Consider the following 26,631-nt stretch of genomic DNA (forward strand, 5'->3'; position numbering starts at 1 on the left):
CGTCTAACACTTTTGCAACCCTTTCACAAACCGGCCATATTTTTACCTTTCTTGGTTGCATTGTTGTATTAGGGTGCACTGAGCCACAGTAACAAATAGTCCACACTTTTTTAGTTGCTTGACATCATGGGGTGTATTTCTTGCTCACTGAGGAGTCCTAGGTGGGCATTCCTGGTGAGTGGGCATCTGTCCTCCCTCCAGAGGTTCAGGGGTCTCATGGCCCCACCATCCTCCAGAGCCTCATGGTCATCTGCCTCCAGGCAGCAGAGGGGAAATGGAGAGTCTGAAGGGAATATACCTGCTTCTTCAAAGCCCTGGCCTGGAAATGGCTTATATCACATCCTGTCACATCCCATTGGCCAGTACCTTGTCACATGGCCACCCCTAACTGCAAGGGAGGCTGGGAAATGGAGTCCAGCTGTGGGCTCCAGGACCCAAGCAGGTGGATTTTTGAGGAAGAGTTTACAACCCCAGCCACAAATAGTTCTCTGATTTTTAAACAGCTTTGACAAAGCTGTCTGCAGAATACAAATTAAAATTTCCAACAAAGACAAAAGAGTGGCTGGTTTTGCCATTGTCGTCGGGCACATCTAAGATGAGCATTAAGATGTAAAATCAGTGGGATGCCTGGCTGGCTCAGTCAGTGGAGCATGCGACTCTTGACCTCAGGGTTGTGAGTTCAAGCCCCACATTGGGCATTGAGCTTACTGTAAAAAATGTGAAATATGCTTGTAATTTTGGAATATTAAGAGAGAGGAGGAAACAGAACCCCACTACCCTTCAGGATAACTTTCTAGTAGTCATTGGTGCTTTACACACACACACACACACACACGAACAGATAGAACCTGCTGGTCCCCCAGTGCGACTAATTATAACTGCAAAGCCTTTGCCTGAAAATGAATGTTTAAAAAGAGGGCAAATCTATTGGACAGTACAGCAAACAGTTGTTAAAGTCACCCTGGTGTGCCCAGAAGTTATTAGTGCATGAAGAACCAGCTGGAAATGTTCATTTTGGATTGATTTGCTTTTAAATAATTTTCTTTGAGCTGAGTCAAGATTAATAACTTTGAGATAATGTTGCCACATCAACATAATGCACAAAACTGACTAAAAATTAAGTAGAAATGTTAACTCATTCTATACTGACCTTTTGGGTTTTTTGCACAAAATGGGTTCACACCAGGTATGTTCTGCATTTTGGTTTTTTTTCCCCACTTCACAATACACTTTGAACATCTTTTTGTGTAAGTTCTCATGGATGCACCTCCTGCCCTTTCTTCTCTTTGTTGGTATTCCCATCTGCGGGTAGTTGGGGGTTTTCCCATATGTTGCCAGGATGGATATCCCGGTACACACGGCTTTGCTTATTCACACCATGATCTCTAAAGGCCACATCTGAGAAGTGGGACTGCCAGCTCACAGAGCCCTCCTTCTGGTTTTCTGTTGACCAAACCCTTTACTTCCTCCCGCCTACCACAGAGTTACGAGGAGCAGGAGTTGCTACGCCTCATCTACTATGGGGGCATCCAGCCGGAGATCCGCAAGGCCGTGTGGCCCTTCCTCCTGGGCCACTACCAGTTCGGGATGACAGAAACAGAGAGGAAGGAGGTTGGTTGCCCCTGATGGGCAGTGGGGTCTTTGGCAACAAAAGGAGCCAGGTACTGTGGGGCTGGGGGTGCTCTGGTTTCATGCTGGACCAAGATGGGACAGGGGAACATGGGGGAGCCAGGAAGCTCTGGGGCAGGGCTGTCCAGTAGAAATACAATACAAGACACAGATACCGTTATTTAAAGTTTTATTTTGGGACATAATTATAGATTCACAGAGTTACAAGAAATAATGCAGAAGAAACTCGTGTATCCTTTATCCAGTTCCTTCCAGTGGTAGCATCTTAAAAAAAGTATAATACAGTATCACAACCAGGGCATTGAACATTTTGTGTGTGTGTGTGTGTGTGTGTGTGTGTGTGTGTGTGTATCACCACCACAGTCAACATACTGAACATTTCCAGTGCTACCAGGGTCTTCCTGTTACTCTTTTTTACCCATACCTCCCAGCCTAGCACTTGGCAACCACCAGTCTATTCTTCATTCCTGCAGTTTTGTCTTTTTGACAATGTTGTACAAATAGAATCATGTAGTATGTAACCTTTTGGGATTGACTTTTTCACTGAGCGTAATCCTCTGGCAGTCTGTCCTTTCCGTGGCCAAGAGTTCTATGGTGTTCCGTGGCCTGGGTGCATCACAGTAGTGACTATCCACCTGTTGGTGGGCAGGTGGGCTGTTTCCTGGTTTGGGCTATTATAAAGCAGCAGTGAACATTCGTGTTTTCGTGGGAGCGTAAGTCATCATTAGATGCTCAAGAGTACAACTGCTGAGACATACGGTATGCATGCTTAGTTTTGGAAGAAACTGGCAAGCTTTTGCAACGGCTGAACAATTTCTGTTCCCACCAGCAATATCCAAGTGATCCACACCTGCATCCTCCCTGGAGTTTTGGTCTCATTGCTGTTTTTTTTTATGTTAGCTGCTCAGGCAGGTGTAAATGATGTTCCATTGTGGTTTTAGTTGGCATTTCCCAAAGGGCCAGTGATATTGAACATCTTTGCACATGCTTACTTGCCACCTGAGTATCTTTGGTGAAGTGTCTGCTCACGTTGTTTGTCCATTCTCTAGCTGAATTGTTTGGGTTTTTACTGTTGGATTTAGGCGTTCTTTATATGCTCTAGATATTCCTTCTTTGTTGGATAAATGGCTTGCAAATATTTTCTCCCAGTCTGTGTCTTCTCTTTTCATCCTCTCAGTGGGATCGTTTGCAGGACAAATTTCTAAATTTTTGATGAGGTTCAGTTTATCAATTTTTCCTCATATACATTGTGCTTTTTGTGTCGAGTCTAAGAATGTTTTCCTTAGCCCTGGATCCCAAAAATTTTCTCCTATGTTTCTTTTCTCAAAGTTTTATAGTTGTACATGTTACATTTAAGTCTGTGATCCATTTTTTTTTAGAACATCTTAAACTTTTAATCCTTTCTTTACAGGTTACCTAGACTGCTTTTGATTAAGAAAACTGTAGAAAGTTAGTAACTGCCACAAGCAAACGCCAGGCAGCCGCACGTGTCAATTTTCCACAGAGTCCTGCTTTGCGGGGTGTCCGCTCACACTCACTGGAATCGATCACGGCAGAGTTTAGTCCACAGGTCGCTTCTCCCTGTATTTCTTTGTAAACTCTTCAGCATTCTTACAGAATTTTTTACGGTCCTTAGAGTATTCTTCAGCTAGGTCAGCCCGAAGTGGGTGCTTGGGCTGGGGGTCGTTCACCAGTGCTATGAGGGACTGGATTTCTTGGTCGGTTTTGGTTGCTGGCTTCCAGTTTTCAGCACTAATTACTGGCAGACAGACCTGCCCCTTTTCATCGATGTTCGGGTGATAGATATTTGTTTTAAATGTGATCTTCGGTGGTTTGAATGGGCACTCTGCTGGAAAGTTGATTTCGATTCTGAAGGCCCCCTTATCATATGGAGGGTTGTCAGGAACAATAAGCCCTTGCCATGTCAATAAATTAGCTTCATCAACCTGGATGTTACGGAAGTTCCACATTTCATTCCACATTTGCGGATTTCTTCAAGCTCCTTCATCAGCCTCCTGCTGGCCGCCATCTTGGATCTGGTGCTGCTGCTTTCCCCAATCTGTGATCCATTTTGAGTTCATTTTTGTATACAGTGAGTGGTTTAGGTCAAGAACATTCATTTTTTGGCCTGTGATGTCCAGTGGTTCCAGCACCATTTGACAGAAAGGCTATCCTTCCTCATTGAATTGCTTTTGTGCCCCTCTCAGCAATCAGTTGGGCATATTAGTGTGGATTCTCCATTATGTTCCATTGATCTAATACCACCCTGCAATGAGTCACCTTCAGCTGATACCACACTGGAGCACCTATGTTAATCTTAAATGTTCAGTTAATGTTTTAGTAGTCCTGTTTTGAAAACCGGAAAGAAACAGATGCCCACAAAACTTTTAAAAATGATAAGTTCCTGAGAAGTTGCAAAAACTGTAATAAAGAGGTCCTGCCATACCCATCAATCGGCTTTCCCCAGTGGAAGCATCACCTAGAACAGTAGCCCATTACCGAGGGCCAGGACATTAACATTGGCACAATAGTGCTCGCTTAACTACAGACCTCACTAGGATCTCACTGGCTTCTGCATTAGCTCTTGTGTTCTTGTGTGTGTGTGGGGGGGGGGTCTACATCATTTCATCAAGGTGAAATTAATTTTAATATACTTTATTTAACCCAACATAGCCAATATATTACCATTTCAGCGTGTAATCAATATAAAAATTATTGAGAGACTCTACATTCTTTTATTTTTTTTTAAAGATTTTATTTATTTATTTCAGAGAGAGAGAGAAAGCACATGAGGGGGGAGGGTCAGAGAGAGAAGCAGACTCCCTGGCGAGCAGGGAGCGCGATGCAGGACTCGATCCAGGGACTCCAGGATCATGACCTGAGCCGAAGGCAGTCGCTTAACCAATTGAGCCACGCAGGCGCCCCTCTACGTTCTTTTGTTCATACTAAGTTCTTAAAACCATATCCATGTACCACCTGTGCTGTTGTATATTCGTCAATAAGTTGACTCACTGTGTGTAGAGCTTATTTAAAAAGATAAGTTGATGGGCGCCTGGGTGGCTCAGTCGTTAAGCGTCTGCCTTCGGCTCAGGTCATGATCCCAGGGTCCTGGGATCGAGGCCCGCATCGGGCTCCCTGCTCCGCGGGGAGCCTGCTTCTCCCTCTCCCGCTCCCCCTGCTTGTGTTCCCTCTCTCACTGTGTCTCTCTCTGTCAAATAAATAAATAAAATCTTAAAAAAAAATAAATAAATAAATAAAATAAAATAAAATAAAAAGATAAGTTGATATCCCTGCATTCAGTGGAAAACTGCCATGACTTGCCATAATAGAAGGAAACCGTAAAAATAAATAGGATATGACAAAAAGGTATAATTCAATTCCACACAGATGCCCTAGCCTGACTGAGGCCTGCTCCCTCGCTGTCAGAAAGGGGGATTATGAAGCATTATAGGAGGTGTCAGGACACTGTAGCACCAGACTGACCTTTCCCATAATCGGAAAAGTTAAAGGGGAGCTAGAAATAGAAATCACACTGTGATTCCGTATGATAAGACCCCCGTGCCAGTGAACTGTCTAAAATCGTCTCGGGAAGAGCAGGAGGCCCCCGCCATGCTTCACCCCTTGCCTGCTGGGCTCCTGGCAAACAGGAACAGCGCTCTGGGGTGCCAGGCCCCGTGCTTGGGACCAGGGACCCGATGGTGCATTAGACAAGGTCCTTGCCAGTTTAGTGGGGGTTGTGCAGAGTCCGATGGAGGCAAACCCAGGGGTTGTAAGAGCGCACAGGAGGTACCTCTGCCAGGCAGAAGGCTAGCTGCTCGCTTTCCAGGCAAGAGGGGTGAGGAAGGGCCTCTAGGAAGAGGGGCCGGCAAGAGCAAAGCCCGAGGGGAGACTCATGCATGATGCGGGGGGTGTGTGTGTATCTGTGTGGGTTTGTGTGGGGAGGGTGGGAAGTGCATGGTGGGCACAGTGGCTGGAGCAATAAAGGGCAGGACAGTGGGGGTGACAGTGAGAGGTGGGGCTGGGGAGGAGAGAGACAGGCTGCCGAAGGGCAGATGCGCTGGCGGGGCAGGCTGGGACAAGCAGGCACCGGGAAGGAGGCTACCGGGGTCGTCCTGGGGCAGGGCCGTGGAAACCTAGCCGAGAAAGGCAGCGGGAATGGGGAGGTGTGCTGGGACGAATCTTCTGGAGGTCAGTGGGCGGGAGGAAAGGCCTTTGGCCAGGGTGGAGCCTCAGCCTCTCTCTGGAAGCCCTGAATGGCTGAAGGACACTCCCCACCCCTCCCAGCTCGGCTCGGGGCAGGCTCTCTGCCCTCTCTCTTTGTGCCCCTCCACACCCTTACTCAGATCAGCTCGCCTGCCCCCACTTGTGCCCAGGGGCCTGACAGATTCAGAGCCTCAGTTTCCTGGGCTGTGTATCAGGAACAACGCAAGCTGCCCTCTGGTCTGCTGACATGCCACAAGGAAAATGCTTGAAATCTGTAATCCTTCCGTAAGGCCATTGCAGGAGTAAAGGGGAGAGGTCAGCTGTGTTCATCTTTGTATCCTCTGCTCCTGGCCCTGCACTGGGCACGTGGGAGGTCCTCAGTAAATGTGTGGAGGGAGTGGATGGGTAGATGGAGCGGGGCATCCTGCTCATCTTGTTTCCCCTATGCCTAGTGTGGTACCTAGCACGGTGTAGGTACTTCCGAATTATGGGTAAATGAGCAAATGAAGAAGAAGAAAAGGTAATAAGGAAAGAAACAGTCCTCTCACTTCCGAAGCCCCTAGGCTTAGTACGCAGATACTTGAACGTATGAATGAATGAATCGACTAGGGAGGGAGGGAGGGAGGAAGGGAACATGGAAAGAAAGAAGTAGCCTTGCACACATGTGTGTATCCCCAGGGCGTAGCCAGTGCCCTGCGCATAGTAGGCGTTCATTTAATATCCACCGGATGTCTCATGAATGATGGCTGGGTGTCTCTGGGGCTCAGGGTCCCAGGCCAGAGCTAGCATCCTCTTCTGGCTTGGGCTGGCTCTCCCCAGGGGTGACCTTTCCTCTGCCCCGGCAGGTGGACGAGCAGATTCACGCGTGCTACACGCAGACAATGGCCGAATGGCTGGGCTGTGAGGCAATTGTGCGGCAGAGGGAGCGGGAGTCCCACGCGGCTGCCTTGGCTAAATGCTCGTCAGGGGCCAGCCTGGACAGCCACCTGCACCGGATGATGCACCGGGACTCCACCATCAGCAATGAGGTGATGGGCGGCACCCATCTGGGAGCACAGCGGGGCAGTAAAGGCCGGGGTCTGTGCCGTTTATTGTAGGAATGGTGACGGCTGGGTGTCTGGAGCCGTCACCCCCGGCATTTGTCAAAACATGGAGTTTGACAGACCTGTGTTTGAATCCAACCTCACCATTTCCTAGCTGTGGGGCCTCAAGCAAGCACCTTTACTTCTGGGCCTCAGTTTCCACATCTACAAAATGGGAACAACCATTTGCGTAGGGGAGGTTTGTGTGCGGCTCACGTGAGATAGTGCCTACAAAGCGCCTAGCACAGTGCTAGACTTTCACGTATTCAGCAAATGCTCACTGAGTGCCTGCCGCGTGCCAGGAATGTTCTGGAATGTCAGGAACGCTCCAGTGGCCAAGTCAGACCTCTGGGCTCTCACAGAGCCTCCAGTTCAGCAGCCCAAAGAAGGAGCTGAGAAGAAAGTTACTTCTCTTCCCCAGCGATGTATCCTCATCGGGTTGCCAGCAATCACGTTGCATAGCATTGCAAGCAACCACCCAAAGTCAGCAACTTCTAACAGTAAACACTGAACATACACGCATGGGTCTGGCTCAGCCGAGCACCTCTGAGCGGGGCTGGTTGGGCTTACTCTTGTGCCCACTGTCAGCGCCTGGTTAGCTAAATGGTTTGTTGATCTTCGCTGGGCCCTCTCCCACGTCTGGGGTGACCGGCTTGTGCGCCCCATGTCCCAACCCCCAGCAGGCTGAGCTGGGCACGTTCTTGTAGTGAGTGCAGATCATAAAGAGACAAAGCGGAAATACACACAAGGGCTGGTTAAACCCCTGCCCTGGCGAGGTTGCTGACATCCCCCTGGCCGAAGCAGGTGACAGGGCCCAGCCTTGCAACTGAGTATGCAGGAGTTAGAAGTTACAGGGCAAAAGCATGCAGACAGGGGAATAACAAAAAATCAGGCCAACAGTGCCAACCAGTCACTCGGGAGTTGAACTTATATATTAGCCAGAAGTCTCAAGTACAGGGCAGTTAAAGGTAGGGTTTTCCAGTTGCAGGAGTGGGAGGTGGGGTCCTGTGGGTGCTGTGTGGCCCCCGAGGCTCCAGGGAACAGAGGGAGACCCCCCCCCTTCTCGTTGTACAGATTCCTATCTGATTGGATAGGGATTCCTATCCCTCCTTGAGCTGAGGGGCAGGGGCCCAGAGCTGGGATGCAGCCTCACCCCTGCTCTCTCTGCCCCTTTTTCTATCAGTCCTCCCAGAGCTGCAGTTCCGGCCGGCAGCATGTCCGCCTGCAGAGTGACTCCAGCAACAGCACACAGGTGAACTTCCGCAGGCCCCGCCCCTTCCCCATTTCTCCCCTTCCCCCATCCACCCCCTCCCTCCAACCTGGAGTAAAGGCATTGGACATCTATCATCTATAGGTCACTTATGGTCTGTTTGTTTTAGCTTTTTATACTAGCATTAAAAATGGAGTTTTTAGTTACACAAGTAATACATGAATCTCTTCTTGTAAATAATTAAAATATTGCAGAGAAAGCTAAATTTGGCTTTGACCATTCCTAATCCCCACTTGCGCTCCCTAGAAATAGCATTTTGCTGTGTGTCCCTGTCACCCTGCTGATTGCCTGTACATACACAGAAGTATGTACACAGTATGTAAAGGATATATTGCAATGTTTGATAATTTTTGAAAATTTCTACATAAATGCCATCGTATGTGTGGGTCCACAGCTTTCCATTTTATTCAGTGAAATGTTAACTCATCTCACGGGATATTAAATAAAAATGCAAAGCCCCCAAAATATGCACAGTGTCACCTTTTGCATAAAAAGAGGAAATTCTAATATTAATATACCTATTTTCAAAAACAGTGGATGAATAAGCCAGAAACGAATCAGAATGGTTACCTACAGGAGTCAGGGGAGGGGCACAGGGAAAGAAGCTACATTTCCATGAATACCCCTTGTTTCCTAGTTCCAACTTTGGAATTAGGTACTTTTTTTTTTTTTTACATAATTTAAAACAGTTGAATCTAGAAGAAACTTTTAAAAACCAAAAATGTGATTTTAATAGCAAATCAAATCAGATTGGTGACATAAACACACAGAGAAGAAATATTTCATGTCCCCTTGGAACGTGGTCTTATCTCCTTAATAGGATATGATCTCAGGACACAAAGAACCACAGATAAATCTTTGAGATGTATCCTGGAGGCTTTTCCATAGTGGTTCATACATATCTAACTACTTTTGAAAATTGATCTGTAATAGCCAACCACGTGGATATAATATGCTGTTTTTAGCTTGTTCCTTATGTTTTTAACTAATTTTTCACTTAAAAAATCTACGTGCCTATCATTTTGTGTGATGAAAGGTGCGCTTCTTGCCGCTTGAATTCCCAAGTACTCCCTCCTCAGACAATTTCAGTGCTTCCTTATTTCTGGATTATTCTATGCATTTCCATGCAATAGGTCACTTTTTAATTTTTACAACAGGAGCAGATATTATACCTGGTCCCACCCCACCCTTTTTCCCGACTGTATAGTATTGCGCGTGCATGTTCCATATTTGAACCTGTCCCCCGCTGATGGGGATTAAGGTTGCGGCTGGAAGCAGCGCCACAGTGGACATCCTCATCTGTTTTTGTGCACCTTGTCTTCAGGTGTTTGAGTCTGTGGACGAAGTAGAGCAGGTAGAGACGGAAGGCAGGTTGGAGGAGAAACAGCCCAAGATCCCCAATGGGAACCTGGTGAATGGCACCTGCTCCCCGGACTCTGGCCATCCGTCTTCCCACAACTTCTCCTCGGGCCTCTCGGAGCACTCAGAGCCCAGCCTGAGCACAGAAGATAGTGTCATGGACGCCCAGCGCAACGCCCCCCTGGCGCTCCGACCTGGGGACAGCAGCGCGGATGATGGGCAGAGCAGCGAGGCCACCACCTCCCGGGAGGAGGCCCCCCGCGAGCAGCTGGCCGTGCAGGACAGCCTGGAGAGCGACCTCCTCGCCAACGAGAGCATGGATGAGTTCATGTCCCTCACCGGCAGCATGGACGTGGCCCTGCCCGAGAAGGAGGGGGCCGCCATGGAGGGCTGGGGCGGCGGCGAGGTGGAGAAGCACAGCCAGGTGGACAGCGAGGACAACCTCTCAGAAGAGCCCGAGATGGAAAGTCTCTTCCCCGCCCTGGCTTCTCTGGCCGTGGTCACTTCTGCCAACAACGAGGCATCCCCCGTGTCTTCCAGCGGTGTCACTTACTCTGTAAGCCGCCAGGATTCTCCTCCACTCGGTTCTCTCACCTAACAGCTGCGGGAGGGTTGGGCGTGTCCCACGAGCCTCAGTTTCCCAGCACAAACGACCTCGGGTCTGTTAACATTTTCCCCAGCACAGAGGCTGCCCTGGAGAAGCCCCTTCGGGAGGGGGCTATCCTACTTCAAGATCAACAGGCTGTGCAGTTCAAACCGTCCCAGATTCAATCCCAGCTGAGGCATGTCTCTCTCTCTCTCTCTGAGCCTCAGTTTCCCTATCAGTTGGGTACCTTCTCTCTTGAGCTCAGAATTAGTAAGAGTCTGGTCTTCCGTGCCTGACGTGTGGTGAGCCCGCCGTCAATAGCAGCCTTGAGGATGAGCATCTTGGCGTACACTCAGGTCCGGCATCTTTTAAATACTCAAGTTTGCTTTCTTGCCAAAAAGTCCAAGCCAAAGGATGTCAGCTGAATGGGAGGTTTTCTGAGCCAGGCGTGGTGTTTCCATTTTCCTTTAAAGAGCTTGTTGTTTCTATCTAAGATACACTTGCCCATAGTTTATAGAGTCAAAACAAGGCTAAAGAGGGAACCAGAAGTGCCGCCCCCACCCACCCGCACAGAGCACCCCCACGTGGAGCTCTCCCAGAGGCAGCGAAGGTTACTTACTCTGCCCAAATTTTCTGATGTTTACCCCCATGTCTGTAAATAACATACTTGTATTGCTACTTCTTGATCTTTTTTTTTTCCTTTTTCTTCAGTTCCAGACATTCCACACCCACACCCTCACCCCACGGGTGACACCTTCCCAGCCCCATCCCTCCACTACAGTTATAATCATTTTAGTTATATGTTATACTAGTATAACAACATAATGTATACACCATGTAGGAAGCTGTATTTATTTTTTCTTTCCTATCAAAAAAATTCCGTTTTCCCTGGCTGCGTTTTCATTTCCTTGTCTCTGTTTTCCTTTCCTACGTTTGCCACATATGCACCAGTAGTTCAGCCCCCAACCTCCAAACTCTGCCAATTTTCTTTTTTTTTTTTTTAAGATTTATTTATTTATTTATTTGAGAGAGAGAGAAAGAGAGAGAGAGAGCACTAGAGGGCAGAGGGTCAGAGGGAGAAGCAGACTCCCTGCCAAGCAGGGAGCCTGATGTGGGACTCGATCCCGGGACTCCAGGATAATGACCTGAGCCGAAGGCAGTCGCTTAACCAACTGAGCCACCCAGGCGCCCCAACTCTGCCAGTTTTCTAAATCTCTCCTGGAACATTCAGACACATCGGCTTTTCTATTCACTTTTATGTCTCAAGAAGTCTCTTCAGTGGCTTTTCCCAGTCCACTGCTCCCGAGAGATAGCTGTCATCTTAGATTTTTCTTCACCTTCACGTAGAAGTTACTCTTGCTTTTGGATTATCCACCTGCATACGTTGCAAACCTGATTCAAAGCTGTTAATTATCCAGGGAGATATATTTTACACTTCCTTTGGCACCTCTATTCAAGACAGGCATTTGTCCTTGAGACCCCAAATGTTAGTTTTTCTTCCGGGCTTCTTTTACCAGGGATGGGGCTCTTTGGGGGTCCCACCTTAATGTAGGAAAGTCTCTTAATAGATTCCTGACCTTAGGGGAGAAGGACCCCAAAACCATTCAATCCAAGCTTACATTTTGCCAGTTTGGCAGCTTCCTTCAAGGCAAAAGCCAGATTTGGTATTTTCTTGCCTTTTTGGGTTAAATTTTGGCCTTGAAATATTCCATACTTTTCTTGCCATATCATTGCAGCTTTTCATCAGGTGGGGTCAAGGCAGCAAGTCCAGCTTATGGCCAGAACTGGGCTCCTGCTCGCTTCCTCCGTTCTTCCTGTCCGGTGTTCAGGGGGTGGGGGTGCACCTCCAGCTAGTTAAAACCCTCCTGCGCTCAACGGGGATAGTTAGTCTGTGCACCTTAGAGAATTGTCTTGTTTCATAGAAGGGAGAAAAACAAAAAGAACTTTCATCATACCAAGTAAAAAGAGGCTTTCCGGGGCAACAACAGAAAGGAAACCAAACACCCACGCGGTCCAGGGAGAGGATGTGCATTTCAGTGGCACCTGGAGCCGATGAGGGGGGAGGAGGGAGAACCTGTGGAATCTGACCTCTGGGAGGAGTGGGGGTGTAACTGTTCTTTCCTTCCCCTCCGCGGGGCCTGCAGCCAGAGCTCCTGGACCTGTACACGGTGAACCTGCACCGCATCGAGAAGGATGTGCAGAGGTGTGACCGCAACTATTGGTACTTCACGCCCGCCAACCTGGAGAAGCTGCGCAACATCATGTGCAGGTGGTTGGGGGTGGGGGGCGGGGGTCTGCAGGGGTGCAGAAGAGGGTAGCAGAGACAGGGGCCCCAGGGAGCCCAGCTGGACAGCCACCTCTGCTCCTGGCACCTTGCCCACCTGGCATTTATGCCAGCCCACACTGACAAGATAACAATCAGAGCAATGATAATAACGGAGCATTTATTAAGCCCTTACTGTATACCAGGTTCTCTCCTGAGCCCTTTACTAAAAGCTGTTTCGCCTCGTCCTCACAGCAAGCCTGGGGGGTGTTACCTCCCACCCCCCTGCCCCACCCATCCCCCATCTACAGGGGAGGAAACGGAGGTTGAGGGCCACCACATTGCTGGAGTCCCCCAGCGGGGCAGTTGGCTGAATGGGAGCTCATACTCCCATCTCTCAGGTTCTAGAATCTTGTGCTTTATTTCCTTAAGCCAAGACCTGGAGCTTCTTATTACTTTTCACTACATACTGAATATTTTATTTCTCAAAATATGAAAGCAACTCAGGCTTATTAAAAACCTCAACCAGCGAAACCAGAAGTTCATAAGGTCCAAAGAGAAACTGCTTCCCTTTCCAGTCATAACGCTCCCTCCCCTAGAAGAAACTCCTGCTAACAATTGAGCAAACATCTTCCCAAGCCATATATGTATTATATGCGTAAAAAACCACAACAGATTGTATATATTGTATAATATCACATGCGTGCATATGTGTTTTAATGTGTTTTTTTTTTTTTTTGTATTTTACCTATATGGGATTAATACTATGTTTTCTACAACTTGCTTTATGCACTTAATAATGCATCCTGGACATCTCTCCATTCTACTCTAACCCAGGGGTTCACAAACGACTAGTATAGCCCATAGGCCAAATGCAGCCCACCACTCGTTTTTGCAAATAAAGTTTTCTTAGAACTTAGCCATGCCCATTTGTTTGCATAGTATCTGTGATTGCTGCTGCAGAGTTGAGTAGTTAAGACAGAGAATGTACGGCGTGCAAAGCTGAAAATAATTATTATCTCTCAGGAAAGGTTTGCCAACCCCTGCTCTAACTCATTTTTATTAATAAGTACTATCTCTTAACTATTCTATTTTACAATCTCCTAAGCAATCATTGCCTCTCAAAATTGAGTTGAGGGGATACAAATATAGTGAACTTCAATATAGTATATTACATTAAAATGAAAAGGTGCTGTGGAAGAAGGAAGGATAGACCAACTTTTTCTGGGTTATGGCTTTGGGAGAAATCATGGAAGGCCTCACAGAGGAGGTGACATTCAAGATGGCCTTTGGTAAATTAGGAGAGACTCAAGAAACCACTTGGCATACACATACCCTGCAGTGAGGCCACCTGGGTTCAAATCTTGCCTCTGCCATTTATTATTAGGTGAATGACTCTATGCATGTCACTTATGTCTCCGGGCCTCAGTCTCCTCATCTGTAAAATGGGATATGATAATACCTTTCTCGTGATTGTTTTGAGAATTTCATGGTGCTATACATGTTTAGTGCCTGAGTATACGGTAAACCCTCAGTAAATATTAGTTCTTATTATTAAGGGGCAGGTGGGAACTCCAGGCACAGAACTGGTAGGGCAAAGCCCAGGGGCGTGAATATGTGCCAGAGAGGAAGAAGTACCAGGAGGTTGGGGGGGGGGCCCCGTGAAGATGGATGGGGGAGGAGACACTGAATGCCTTGTACCCCCAGTGAAGGAGTTTGCACATTGTCATGGCATGCAGTGGGGAGCCTGTGAGCATGTGGTGCTCTTGAGTTGGGCTTTAGGAAGGCCATTGTGGTGGCTGAGAATAGGATATTTGAAGAGTGTCAGCCCGGGGTAGGGGATGCAGGTGGGAGCTGAAGGAATGAGTGGTCCAGGTGAGGGATGGGGGACCGCGCCAGGGAGGAGGGAGAGGATGAATGGATTGGAGAGACAGGTCGTGAGCGCCATCCACGGGCCCCTTGTCTCTCTTGCAGCTACATCTGGCAGCACATTGAGATTGGCTATGTCCAGGGCATGTGTGACCTCCTGGCTCCATTGCTGGTCATTCTGGATGATGGTGAGTATGTCCTCCCCACTCCCACTGCCCCTCCCCCCCAAATACTGGAGCTAATAAAGTCCAGCAGGGTTGCGAGACACAAGTTGTATATACAAAAGTCAGTTGTACTTGCCTACACTTGCACTGAACAATTCAAAAGTGAAATTAGGAAGGCAGTTCCATTTGTAATAGCATCTAAAACAAGACATTTATGAATAAATTTAACAGAAGAATTGAAAGATTTGCAGGTTCAATTACAGACCGCTGTGATACAGTGGATATTGCAATAAAGGAGTCAAATGAATTTTTTGATTGCCCAGTGCATATACAAGTTATGCTTACACTACACTGTAGTCTATTAAGTGTGCAATATAGCATTGTCTAGAAAAATAATGTACCTACCTTAATTTTAAAAATACTTTATTGCTAAAAAAAAAATACCATCATCTGAGTTGGGTGAGTCATAATCACTGATTACAGATCACCGTAACAAATATAATAATAAGGAAAATGTTTGAAACATTGCAAGAATTACCAAAATGTGACACAGAGACATGAAGTGAGCAAATGCTGTTGGAAAAACGATGCCGATAGACAGACTTGCTTGATGCAGGATTGTCACAAACCTTCAATTTATTAAAAAAAAAAAAGTATCAGAAAAGTACAATAAAACAAGGTATGCCTGTATACCAAAACTGTAAAACAGTGTTAACAAAATTTAGGATCTAGGGGCGCCTGGGTGGCTCAGTCAGTTAAGCGTCTGCCTTCGTCTCAGGTCATGATCCCAGGGTCCTGGGGTTGAGGCTGGTGGGCTCCCTGCTCGGTGGGGAGCCTGCTTCTCCCTCTCCCTCTACCCCTCCCCCCTGCTCACGTATTCTCTCTCTCTCAAATAAATAAAATCTTTAAAAAATTTGAAGATCTAAATAAATGGAAAGACACCTCATGTTTATGGGTCAGAAGACTTAGTAGTGTGAAGATGGCCATTCTCTCCAAATTGATTCAGTGCGATTCCTATCAATATCCCAGCTGCACTTTTTATACAAATGGGCAGGCTGACCCTAAAACTCATCTGAGATGCAAGGGACCAAGAATAACAAAATCAATTTTGAAAAAGCAGATGTTAGAGGACCCACAGTTCCCAATTTCAAAACCTACTACATTACAGTAATCAAGAGAGTGTGGTACTTCCACAAGGATAGACATGTAGATCAGTACAATAAAATTGGAAGTCTAGAAATAGGGACGCCTGGGTGGCTCAGTCAGTTAAGCATATGCCTTTGGCTCAAGTCATGATCCCAGGGTCCTGGGATCGAGTCCGGCTTCTGGCTCCTTGCTCAGCAGGGGAGCCTGCTTCTCCTTCTGCCTCTGCCCCTCCCCCTGCTTGTGCTCGCTCTCTCTTTCTCTGACAAATAAATTCTTTAAAAAAAAAAAAAAAGGAATTCCAGAAATAAGTGTTTCTGGTAGTTTTACATCACTTGATTTTGACAAGGGTGCCAAGATATTTCAGCCCTGCAAGGAAAGAAGGGTCTTTTCAACGTAAGATGCTGAAACAACCAAGTGTCCACATGCTCAAGATTGAAGTCAAACTCCTGCTTCATACTATATGCAAAACTACTAACTCAAAATGGATCATAGACCTTAAATATAAGAGTTAAAACAGTAAAATTATTAGAAGAAAACATAGGCATACATCTTGGTCACCTTGGGTTTATGACTTTGGGTGTTAAGCAGTGGTCTCTTAGATATGGCACCAAAAGAATAAAGTGACAAAATTAAAAATAAATTGGACCTAACAAAATTAAAAACTATTGTGCTTCAAAGAACACCATCAAGAAAATGAAGAGAGCCCAAAGAACGGAAGAACATGCTTGCAAATCACATGTATAATATAAGGGACTTATATCCAAAATATGTAAAGAGCTCTTACCATTCAGCAAGAAAAAGGTAAATGACCCAATTAAAAATGGACAAAAGGTTTGGATAGAATTTCTCAACAGAATAGAAGACATACAAGTGGCCAGTAAACATATTAAAAGATGCTCAACATCTTTGTGTCACTAGGGACATGCAAATGAAAACCACAAAGAGATACCACTGCACACCCACTAAGATGGCTAGAATCAAAACCATGGAAACTATCAACAAGTGTTAGTGATAATATGGAGACATTGGCGCCTTTGTACTTTGCTAGTGGGATTGTAAAATGTCTAACGTTTTGGAAAGCAGTCTGGCAGTTCCTCATAATGTTAAACATAGAGTTACTGTAAGACCCAGCAATTCCACTTCTAGGTATACCCCAAGAGAAATGAAAACATATGTTCACACAAACACTCTGTGCGGGAATGTGCACACAGCAGCATTATTCACAATAGCCAAAAAAGTGGAAACAACCCAAATGTTTATCAGGGATGCATGCATAAAATGTAGTGTAGCCCTATAATGGAATACTATTTGGTCAAAAAATAACTACTTGACACATGCTACAATGTGGATGAACCTTGAAAAGTCTATGCTAAGTGAAAGAAGCCAGACATAAAAGGCCACATAGTGCATGATTCCATTTATTAGAAATGTCCAGCAGAGGCAAAGCTGTAGAGACTGAAAACAAAGGGCTGACGGGGGCTGGTGGAAGAGGGAAATGGGCCATGCCTGCTGATGTGTGGGGTTGTCTGTGGAGGTGCTGAAAATGTTCTGACCTTCGAGAGGATGGTTGCACAATTCTGTGAATTTTACTAAAAACCCGAGCCTTACATTTAAAACGGTGAATTTTATGCTGTGTGAATCTCAATAAGGCTGTTAAAAAACAGGGAGCATAACGCTCTCCTCCTTAGACACGGGCTGTGCATCGTGACTTCCTTCCCAGCAGTTCAGTATAGAAGGTGCGGGCAGGAGGGAAACTCTGGTAGAGAGACCATGACAAACACTGTGACAGCCAGGTGACCGAAATCAACATTACCGGTCATAATCCTGTGGGTAGCAGGTGCCGGTGACATGATGTGATTAAAATGGCACGTTACCCTTGTGGTCCTTCTCCCAATAACCCCAAATCCCAGTCTTTATCGTGAGAAAAACATCACAAATTCCAATAGAGAAGGCTCACCTAGAATACGTGACAACTGCTCTCACAACTTCCAAGGTCATGACAAACAGGGAAAGCCTGAGAAACTGTCCTGGAGAGAGAGGAGAGGAGAGAGGGAGGACCTGTACGTGATGTGTTATCCCAGGTGGGTTCTTGGAACAGAAAATAAACAAAACTATGGAGTTTAGTTAATAATGTGTCATCAGTGGTCGTTAATTGTAACAAATGGGCCATGCTAAGATGTTCCTCATAAGGGAAACTGAGTGTGGGGGTATATGGAAATTGTCTCTGCTCTCTTCTCAATTTTTCTATAAATCTAAAGTGTTCTAAAAAAATAAAGTCTGGTTTTTTTTTTAATTTTATTTCTTTATTTGTCAAAGAGAGGGAGCGTGCGCAAGCTCAAGCAGGGGGAGTGGCAGGCAGAGGGAGAAGCAGGCTTCCCTTTGAGCAGGGAGCCCGATGCGGGGCTCCATCCCAGGACCCTGGGATCATGACCTGAGCTGAAGGCAGACTTGTAACTGACTGAGCCACCCAGGCGTCCCAAAAATAAAGTCTTTTTAAAAATGAAGATCTTGGGCGCCTGGGTGGCTCAGTTGGTTAAACGACTGCCTTCGGCTCAGGTCATGATCCTGGAGTCCTGGGATCGAGTCCCGCATCGGGCTCCCTGCTCAGCGGGGAGTCTGCTTCTCCCTCTGACCCTCTTCCCTCTCGTGCTTTCTCTCTCTCAAATAAATAAAATCTTTAAAAAAAATAAAAAAATAAAAATGAAGATCTTACTATGCCGTGGGGAACCTTCCAGTCTTGTGTAACTTTCTCCCAAGTTACCAGGTGTTAAGAGGAAAAAAAAAAGGTACCATTTTCAAACAAAGTTCTCTAAACGCTGGCTAAAACAGTATGAAACAGGTTTCTTTATTGCGGGACTTCTCAGAGCCTTTACTTTCTCAATTATATGTAGTTCCTGTCTAGCATTTCTCAAAGTTATTGGACCCTTTCTCTGCATAATGCCTGTTAGAACCTTTCCAGTATTGACAATCGCCATTTTAATTCAGCAGTTCCCAGACTTGAGAAATCCATGAACTGGTAGAATTTTGAAAAAAGAAAAAAAAAGTTTGGGACCAACCAAACATCAACAAATTTTTATTAGAGCAAACAGGGATCTTTTAAAAAGAGTATGTGGGAGCACCTCATTGACTCAGTTAGGCATCCAACTCTGGGTTTCAACTCCAGTCATGATCTCAGGGTTGTGAAATCAAGCCCCTCGTCGGGCTCCATGCTCAGCGGGGAGTCTGCTTGAGATTCCCTTCCTCTCTCTCTCTTCCTCTGCCCCTCCCATAGGCACATGCCCTCTCTCAAAAACAAATAAATATTTTTTAAAAAAGTAAATAAAAAGAGGATCTTGTGTCATCATCATTTCCTAAAAGAAAGGCTATTTCGACCCCTCGAAGGTGGAAAGCATATGGTTAAGACTGCAGAGCATTCCCTGACGTGGGATCCACGGACTCTCCCTTGTCTGTGTGCGTGTCCTCTGACTGTGGGCCTCACGAACCAGCTCGGGGCCTTCGACCTTGGGATCACCTTGGGAGCTCGGGTTCCCCGGGCCGTGGCAGCTGTTTCTCCTGTGCTCTTTCCCCAGAGGCCCTCGCCTTCAGCTGCTTCACAGAGCTCATGAAGAGGATGAACCAGAACTTCCCCCACGGAGGCGCCATGGACACGCACTTTGCCAACATGAGGTCGCTGATCCAGGTAGGACCGGTCTGACTCGATAATGTAACTTCTTCCACCTCAGCCCAATGGTCCTCAGGTCAACAGACTAGCCATGCTTAGTCTAACTCAGTTCAGTTCATTCCAACTCCGTTAGCTCAAATCAATGCCACTGGATTCATTCTCACTGAGCATTTAATCAGTCCAGGCCCCCTGGCTACATAATGAACAAGCCCTTAAAAAGATGTTTGCTTGTCAGGGAAATACAAATCAAAACCACACTGAGATACCACTTTACAACGGTCAGAATGGCTAAAATTAACAAGTCAGGAAACGACACATGTTGGCGAGAATGCGGAGAAAGTGGAACCTTCCTACACTGCTGGTGGGAAGGCAAGCTGATGCAGCCACTCTGGAAAACAGTTGAAAACAGAGCTACCCTATGACCCAGCAATTGCCCTACTGGGTATTTACCCCAAAGATACAAATGTAGTGATCCGAAGGGGCACCTGCACCCCAATGTTCATAGCAGCAACATCCACAAATAGCCAAACTGTGAAAAGAGCCTAGATGTCCGTCGACAGATGAGTGGATAAAGAAGATGTGGTATATATACACAATGGAATATTATGCAGCCATCAAAAGGAATGAGATCTTGCCATTTGCAACGACGTGGATGGAACTAGAGGGTATTATGCTGAGTGAAATAAGTCAATTAGAGAAAGAATTATCATACGATTTCACTCATATTTGGGATGTAAGAAACAAAACAGAGGATCATAGGGGAAGGGAGAGAAAAATAAGGTGAAGACAAACCATAAGAGATTTTTAATCATAGGACACAAACTGAGGGTTGCTGGAGGGGAGAGGGGTGGAGGGATGGGGTAACTGGGTGATGGGCATGAAGGAGGGCATTTGATGGAATGAACACTGGGTGTTATATAAGATTGATGAATCACTGACATCTACCTCTGAAACTAATTATACACTATATGATAATTAATTGAATTTAAATTAAAAAAAGATGTTTGCTTGTATTGGTCCTTTTCCTCAAAGTAACATCTGGGTATATTTCTCTCTCTCTCTCTCTCTCTCTCTCTCTCACACACACACACACACCTTTATTGAGATATAATTCACATACCATGCAATTTACCCTTTTTAAATATACAGTCCAGTGGTTTCTAGCATAATCACAGTGGTGAAACCATCACTAATTTCAGAACATTTTCAGCATCCCAAAAAGAAACCCTAGTAACCATGGTAACATCAGTTCCTCTCTCCAGCTCCTGGTAACCACTAATCTACTTTCTGTCTCCGTAGATTGACCGATTCCGGACATTTCACAGAAATGCAGTAACATGACATGTGGCCTTTTGTGTCTGGCTTCTTTCACTCAGCAATATGTTTTCAAGGTGCATCTGTGTGGTAGCAGGTGTCAGGAGGCCATGACTTTTTATTGCCAAATGATTCTCCACTGGCGGGCTCTGCCGTGTTTTATGTATCAGGCCATTCACTGACGGACACTTGGGCTGTTTCTACGCTTCGGCTCTTGGGAATTGTGCCGCTATGAACATTCGTGTACAGGTCTCTGTGTGGCCGTCTCTTTGCATTTCTCTCGACGATGTCCTTAGGGCTGACATTTCACCTGCCCCAGGCTACATTCCCTCCAGCCGCATATCAGGGCTCCAGTTTCTCTCCATTGTCACTAACGCTTCATTGTCTGTCGTTTTGATTCTGGATTCATGTCCTAGAGGGTGTGAAGTGGTACCTCGTTACTGTTTTGATTTGCGTTTTCCTGACCAATTATGCTGAGCATCTCTCCCGTGCTTTATGGTTATTTGCGTATCTTTGGAGAAACAACTGGGTTGACCTGAGCTGGGTCGATTTTCACTTCAAATCTTTTGCCCGTTGCCTAACTCCACTTGGTCATGGGGCTGTGTGGCATCCGGTAAGAGGGTCAGCCTCTATTCAGCGGACTCCTCTGGGCCAGCCTCTTGCCGGGAGGCTGATGCCAATCTTTTCTCCCGCGGGCAGATTCTGGACTCGGAGCTCTTTGAGCTGATGCATCAGAACGGGGACTACACTCACTTCTACTTCTGCTACCGCTGGTTCCTACTGGATTTCAAGCGAGGTAATGACTTCAGACCGGGGCGTGGTTCCCAGACTCTTTGCAGCAGAACCTCAGGGGGAAGAAAGGAACCATGGAGGTGAGGCTGGGGATGTTGGAGCAAAGCCAGAGGAAGTGAGGAACACCTGTTTATCGAGTTCTGACTATTGGCTCACCTGCCCTATTTTGCAATGACAGTTTGTTGTTACAGTCCCCATTTTACGGATGAGGAAACAAAGGCTAAGAATTCAATTCAGAGGTCAGACCAGTGGAGCCAGAATCTTAGGCCACCTCTGTCCACCTCCTAAGCCCAGGTAGTGCCCTTCCGTTCTGTTATGCTGCTTATCAGAGGCAAGGCACCCCTTGTCCCGTGCGGCATGTGGCCCATGTGACTTAGAAATGGGGTATAGCACAGCACCCTGGTATTCTGCAAGGTGGGGGTGACGCTGATAAGAGTATCTACCCTGCAGGGAGGTGTTTATTGTGTGCCAGGCAGCGTGCTGAGCCATTTCTATGTATTTTCTCTTCAAGCCTCACCCCACTTGCAGAGGAGGAGAGGGAGAGGATGATGGAGGGGAGGTCACCTTGCCAGGGGTGGGGCTGGATTCAGACTGAGCTTATTGGACACAGGAAGCCTTGCTCTCCACCATCGCTTGCTCTCGTTTCTCGACCAGCCCCAGAGGCAGCAGCGAGCTCTGCCTGTGTGCAGAAGCAAGGCGGTACCCCCATGGGTGCTAAAGGAGCTGAAAGGTACAGGGAGAAAGGGGGACACTGGTCAAGGGACAGACAGCAGGGACAGGTCCGTGTAAATGAAACCCGGCCAGGCTCGGTTCCTTCCCTTACAGAAGCTGGAAACTCACAACCCCCTAGTCTGCGCAGCCTTTTCTCCCAATAGGGAAACTGAGGCTTCTGATGGTCAAGTGGCAGAGTGCAGGTCTCCTGTCTCCTGACCTGAGCTCTATCGGCTGCACGAGGACGGAAGCGTAGGGCACAGCTGGCCTGGGATTTTCCCAGAGGGAGGGCGGCAGCGGGAGGTCCGTGGCTGACCCTCTCCCCACGCGTGTGCGTGCCGGTGCCTTGGCAGAACTCGTCTACGATGACGTCTTCTCTGTCTGGGAGACCATCTGGGCAGCCAAACATGTCTCGTCCGCCCACTACGTCCTCTTCATCGCGCTGGCTCTGGTGGAGGTCTACCGTGACATCATCTTGGAGAACAATATGGACTTTACGGACATCATCAAATTCTTTAACGGTACCCATGGGACCGGGCTGTCCTCTGAGGGGTGCGGGCTTCTGACGGGCCCCTTCCTGGGGCCTTGGAGGGTGGGAGATGTGCTCAGATTGACACGCGGTGAAGGGGATGGGGGGCGGTTTCCATCCGCTTCTTGGGTCTATTTCCAAACGGATGAGTTGACATCTTGTAACGCGGAGAATGCATTTTTCTCAGGAATCTAGCAGAAGGAGCATGGGTGTTGAAATCAGGCTCGGGGGCAAACCCCGGCTCTGCCACTAAGCATCTGTGCCCGTGGATAAGTCACTTCCCCTCTTTCTAAATGTCTCTTTCTCATCTGTAAAATGGGGTAAAAGTGTCTGCTTCGGAGGGCTGATGGGCACAAAAGCAGCCCCAGGAAGGCATTTGAAGTGACGTCAGAAAGGCACAGCCTTTGAAATGGGATTCCGATCCCAGCCACTTGGGAGCTGTGTGACCTTGGGCAAGTGACTTCCTGTCTCTGGGCTTCAGATTCTGTGGGGATAGAATGGTCCTAACCCCTCCCTCACAGAGATGTTGGGACGATTAAATGAGACAACATGGATAAAACCTATTATGCAATACCTTGCTCATCTGAGGAGCCCCATAACTGCAAGTTCTTGCTCCTATTATCACTATTTAAAAATTTTTAAAAACTGAAGATGATTTTGGAAAAAAAGCAAAAGAAGAAAAAAAAGCCACCTTTGACCCTACCCCAAGAACGCTTTTTTTTTTTTTTAAGATTTTTATTTTAAAGTAATCTCTACACCCAACGTGGAGCTGGGACTCACAACCCCGAGATCAAGAGCCACACACTCTGGGGCACCTGGGTGCCTCAGTCGGTGAAGCGTCTGCCTTTGGCTCAGGTCATGATCTCGGGGTGCTGGGATCGAGCCCTGCATCAGGATCCCTGCTCAGCGGAGAGCCTGCTTCTCCTTCTCCTTCTGCCCCTCTCCACCTCTTGTGCTCTTTCTTGCACTTGCTCTCTCTCAGATAAATAAAATAATTAAAAAAACAAAATGAAATATAAAATAAAATAATAAAAATAAATAAAAAATAAAAAGAGTCACATGCTCTCCCGACTCAGCCAGCCAGGCACCCGAGAAACATTATTTTATTTTTATTTTTAAATCAAACACTTTATTTTGGAATAACTGCCGATTTAAAGAGAAGTTGCAAAGCTAGTGCAAAGAGTTCTTGATACCCTCCGCTCAGCTGCCCTTGATGTCTCTACATTACCTGATCTAGAACATTTTCACGACTAAGAAGTTAACATTGGTACATTACTGTTAATTAACCTATAGTCTTTATTTGATTTTGATTGATTGCCTGGTATTTTTTTTTAAGATTCTTATTATTGGAGAGAGAGGGAGAGAGCATGAGGAAGGGGAGAGGCAGAGGGAGAAGGACAAGCAGGCTCCCCGCTGAGCAAGGAGCCCGATGTGGGACTGGATCCAAGGACCCTGGGATCCTTACCCGAGCTGAAGACAGACACTTAACCGACTGAGCCACCCAGGCACCCCCAGCATTGCTTTCTTGAAAGGCCCCCAGTCGTGGTGTTTATACAAGGTGGGTGGGAAGACCTAACTTTCTTCAAGCACGCACTGGGAACCCACATCCTCTAGTTTGATTTCACAGTAGCCTCATAAGGCAGAACCTGTGGTAACCCCCATTTTACAGAGGCAGAAACCAGGGTCCAAAGGGGCAGGCCTTCCCCAAGGTCTCTGCTTGGGGATGATGCCAGATGATGATGATGGGGATGCCCCAGGGACCCCTCCACTAGAAGGTGCAAGGGGGGCCCCAGGGTGGACAGAGAAGGAGGCTCATGAGCTCTTGCCTTCCGCTCTTTCAGAAATGGCCGAGCGGCACAACACCAAACACATCCTGAAGCTGGCCCGGGACCTCGTCTACAAGGTGCAGACTCTGATCGAGAACAAGTGAGGGCCTGCTCTCCCTGGGCCATGTCTGCCGAGCTGCCCGCCCGCTTTTCCTCCTGGCCGCCCCGGGCGCGAGGTCCCCGTGTCTGTTCATGAGCATGGACTTCTGTGCAAAGAAAAACTACCCCAACTTTGGCCACCCAGGCAGGTGGGGTCGAGGGGTTGCCCCTTCAGTTCAGCCTTACGTTTTTCCGTTTGACCAAAGATTGTTCGAGTCTGGGCTTCCTCCCTTGTGGGAGTTGGGGTGCATCAGCAGACGGAGGGAGCATTTTCGTGGGTGGCCTCCAGAACAGGCGCATCTCTCTTACTCTGTCCCGGTCCCTCCAAGCTGCTCTGTCAGATGAGACTCGGGGAGGGAGTTTTGGGGGGAATTGGTGTAGGAGAGGTCTGTGGGGCTACCTCTGTGCTCCGAAAGGGGCCTTTGGAGGTGTTCCAGAGGATGGCTGGAAGGTTGGCTTGGAGCAGTTTCTGCACCTCCGCACTGTGGTCGTTGGGGCTAGGTAGTAGTTCTTTTCGGAGAGGGGCCGTGTATTGTAGGGTGTTGAGCAGCATCCCTGGCCTCTGCCTGCTAGATGCCAGTAGGGCCCCCTCCCCAACCCAGTTGTGACAACCAAGATGTTTCCAGATATTGCCAAATGTCCCCATTTGAGAACCACTGACATCGAGGAGGGGATACCGATGTATCTCCCTCCTCGCCTTTTCTTTACGGGGCCTGTGTCCTGAGGCCCCTTCCCATTCAGAAAAGGCACACGGGAGTGCACCTCCCTTTCAGGGGCTGGATGCCGTTTGTTGTATTTTCTCATTTTTTTCTCCTGACCCCAGGAGAGACTAATTTTCTTCTTTTCAAGAAAGGCCTCTCCCTGGAAGGGTGATGGAGCATGAGAAATGTCTGTAGGTGTGAGACAGCCTGAGGCTACTTGGGGTCCCCCCCAGAGTCCCCCTCCTTCCCCCCCACACAGGGCAGAGTACACGTCCCTTTCTTCCCTTCCTGGGGAAGACCTCATCTCTCCTTCTGCACGTGGGGTCTGGTGGTCCAGAAGTTTGGAAGGTATGTGTTGGCGAAAGCCACTTCTAGAGAAGTCAGGGAGGCTGGCTTTTCTCTAGGTGCCTTGGCTCCCTCAGGACAAAGGAGGAAAAGGAAGGCAGAGGTCAGCCAGGGGAGACTGAGGTCAGCCAGGGTAAGCCTGGGGCATGTGTTTCCCTTGGAAAACATGCCGCTGACCTGGCGCCAGGGTCATGGCTAAGTCTGGGAATGGTCCCCTCCGTGTCTTCACACAGAGGGTTGCCAATCACAGACAGACCCTGATCTAGCTGGTTCGCCCTGCCTACCTGTCCTTCTGCTCGAGCGGTCCTGCCAACCCTCTTCTGAGAATGCACGGGACGTGGGAGAAATGGCGTCCGTTTGGAAGGCTCCTCCCCGGAAAGGCAGGGAGGATTTTGGAGAGGGGAGGAGACTCAAAGCACATGGAAGCTTTCAGAGAGAGAGTACATTAGTCCTCTGTCCTGAGCAAACCAGGAGGGGGAGGAATCGCTGCCCTGCGTGCTTGTGAAGGCTAATCCCTTGGCCCCAGTGCCTTCAGCTGCATCCACCCCCCGCAGTCCCTGATGCGGGGGCCCCTTGAGCAGGACGGACGAGACCTAAATGACCCTTGCCTCCGAAGAGTATGCTCCGTGACAATTGCATCTCCCCGCTCTGGTCCCCTGCCTTCCCAAGACGGGGGGGGGGGGGGTTGGGAATGTGCAAAAGCCCCCTCCAGATCAAAGGCTATCTAGTCACTCAGCTGTTCGTTACAGAGGACATTGTTTTAGCAAGACCCAGGTCCTAGACCTTCCAATTCTTATTTATTTTCTCGCCAGACCAGTCACAGAGTACAGCACACAGTCCCTTCTCCGCTTTCTCTCTCGTGGTGTTCCAGAGAAGTGTCCGTGGTTGTGATTTGGAACAACTCCTATTTATTCGGCTTTACTGTGCTTTTTTCGGTCTCTGTACATTGTGTGCGTCCTTGTGTCCTGGAAATTGAGTGTGTGGGAAGTCGTTCTGTCTATGGAGTGCCCTCCTCTTTTTCTTGTAACTGTTTCCTAAAGAGTTGTGTCTATATAGAGAGAAAATACATATAAACAGAGAAA

The 26,631-nt window shown here is 47.6% G+C and overlaps 1 protein-coding gene and 1 pseudogene across 4 annotated transcripts in view; one reads left to right on the forward strand and one right to left on the reverse strand.

Moving 5' to 3' along the window:
* SGSM1 (small G protein signaling modulator 1) overlaps positions 1-26,631 on the forward strand; it is an 85,875-nt gene extending 59,244 nt beyond the window's left edge. For 2 of the 4 annotated variants that reach the window (XM_027577049.2, XM_027577050.2), the window contains 10 exons: positions 1,483-1,611; positions 6,678-6,860; positions 8,098-8,166; positions 9,509-10,099; positions 12,274-12,398; positions 14,367-14,449; positions 19,141-19,250; positions 21,246-21,342; positions 22,403-22,570; positions 24,420-24,712. In XM_027577049.2, coding sequence (XP_027432850.2) covers positions 1,483-1,611; positions 6,678-6,860; positions 8,098-8,166; positions 9,509-10,099; positions 12,274-12,398; positions 14,367-14,449; positions 19,141-19,250; positions 21,246-21,342; positions 22,403-22,570; positions 24,420-24,508 — 1,644 coding nt within the window. In that variant the 3' untranslated portion in view covers positions 24,509-24,712. Of the gene's footprint in view, positions 1-1,482; positions 1,612-6,677; positions 6,861-8,097; positions 8,167-9,508; positions 10,100-12,273; positions 12,399-14,366; positions 14,450-19,140; positions 19,251-21,245; positions 21,343-22,402; positions 22,571-24,419 lie in introns of all 4 variants that reach the window. The other 2 variants (XM_027577048.2, XM_027577051.2) reach the window with 2 other exon arrangements.
* Positions 3,189-3,658, reverse strand: LOC113913089 (annotated as a pseudogene).

This window comes from Zalophus californianus, chromosome 14 (genome assembly GCF_009762305.2).
Source record: "Zalophus californianus isolate mZalCal1 chromosome 14, mZalCal1.pri.v2, whole genome shotgun sequence".
Lineage (NCBI taxonomy): Eukaryota > Metazoa > Chordata > Mammalia > Carnivora > Otariidae > Zalophus > Zalophus californianus.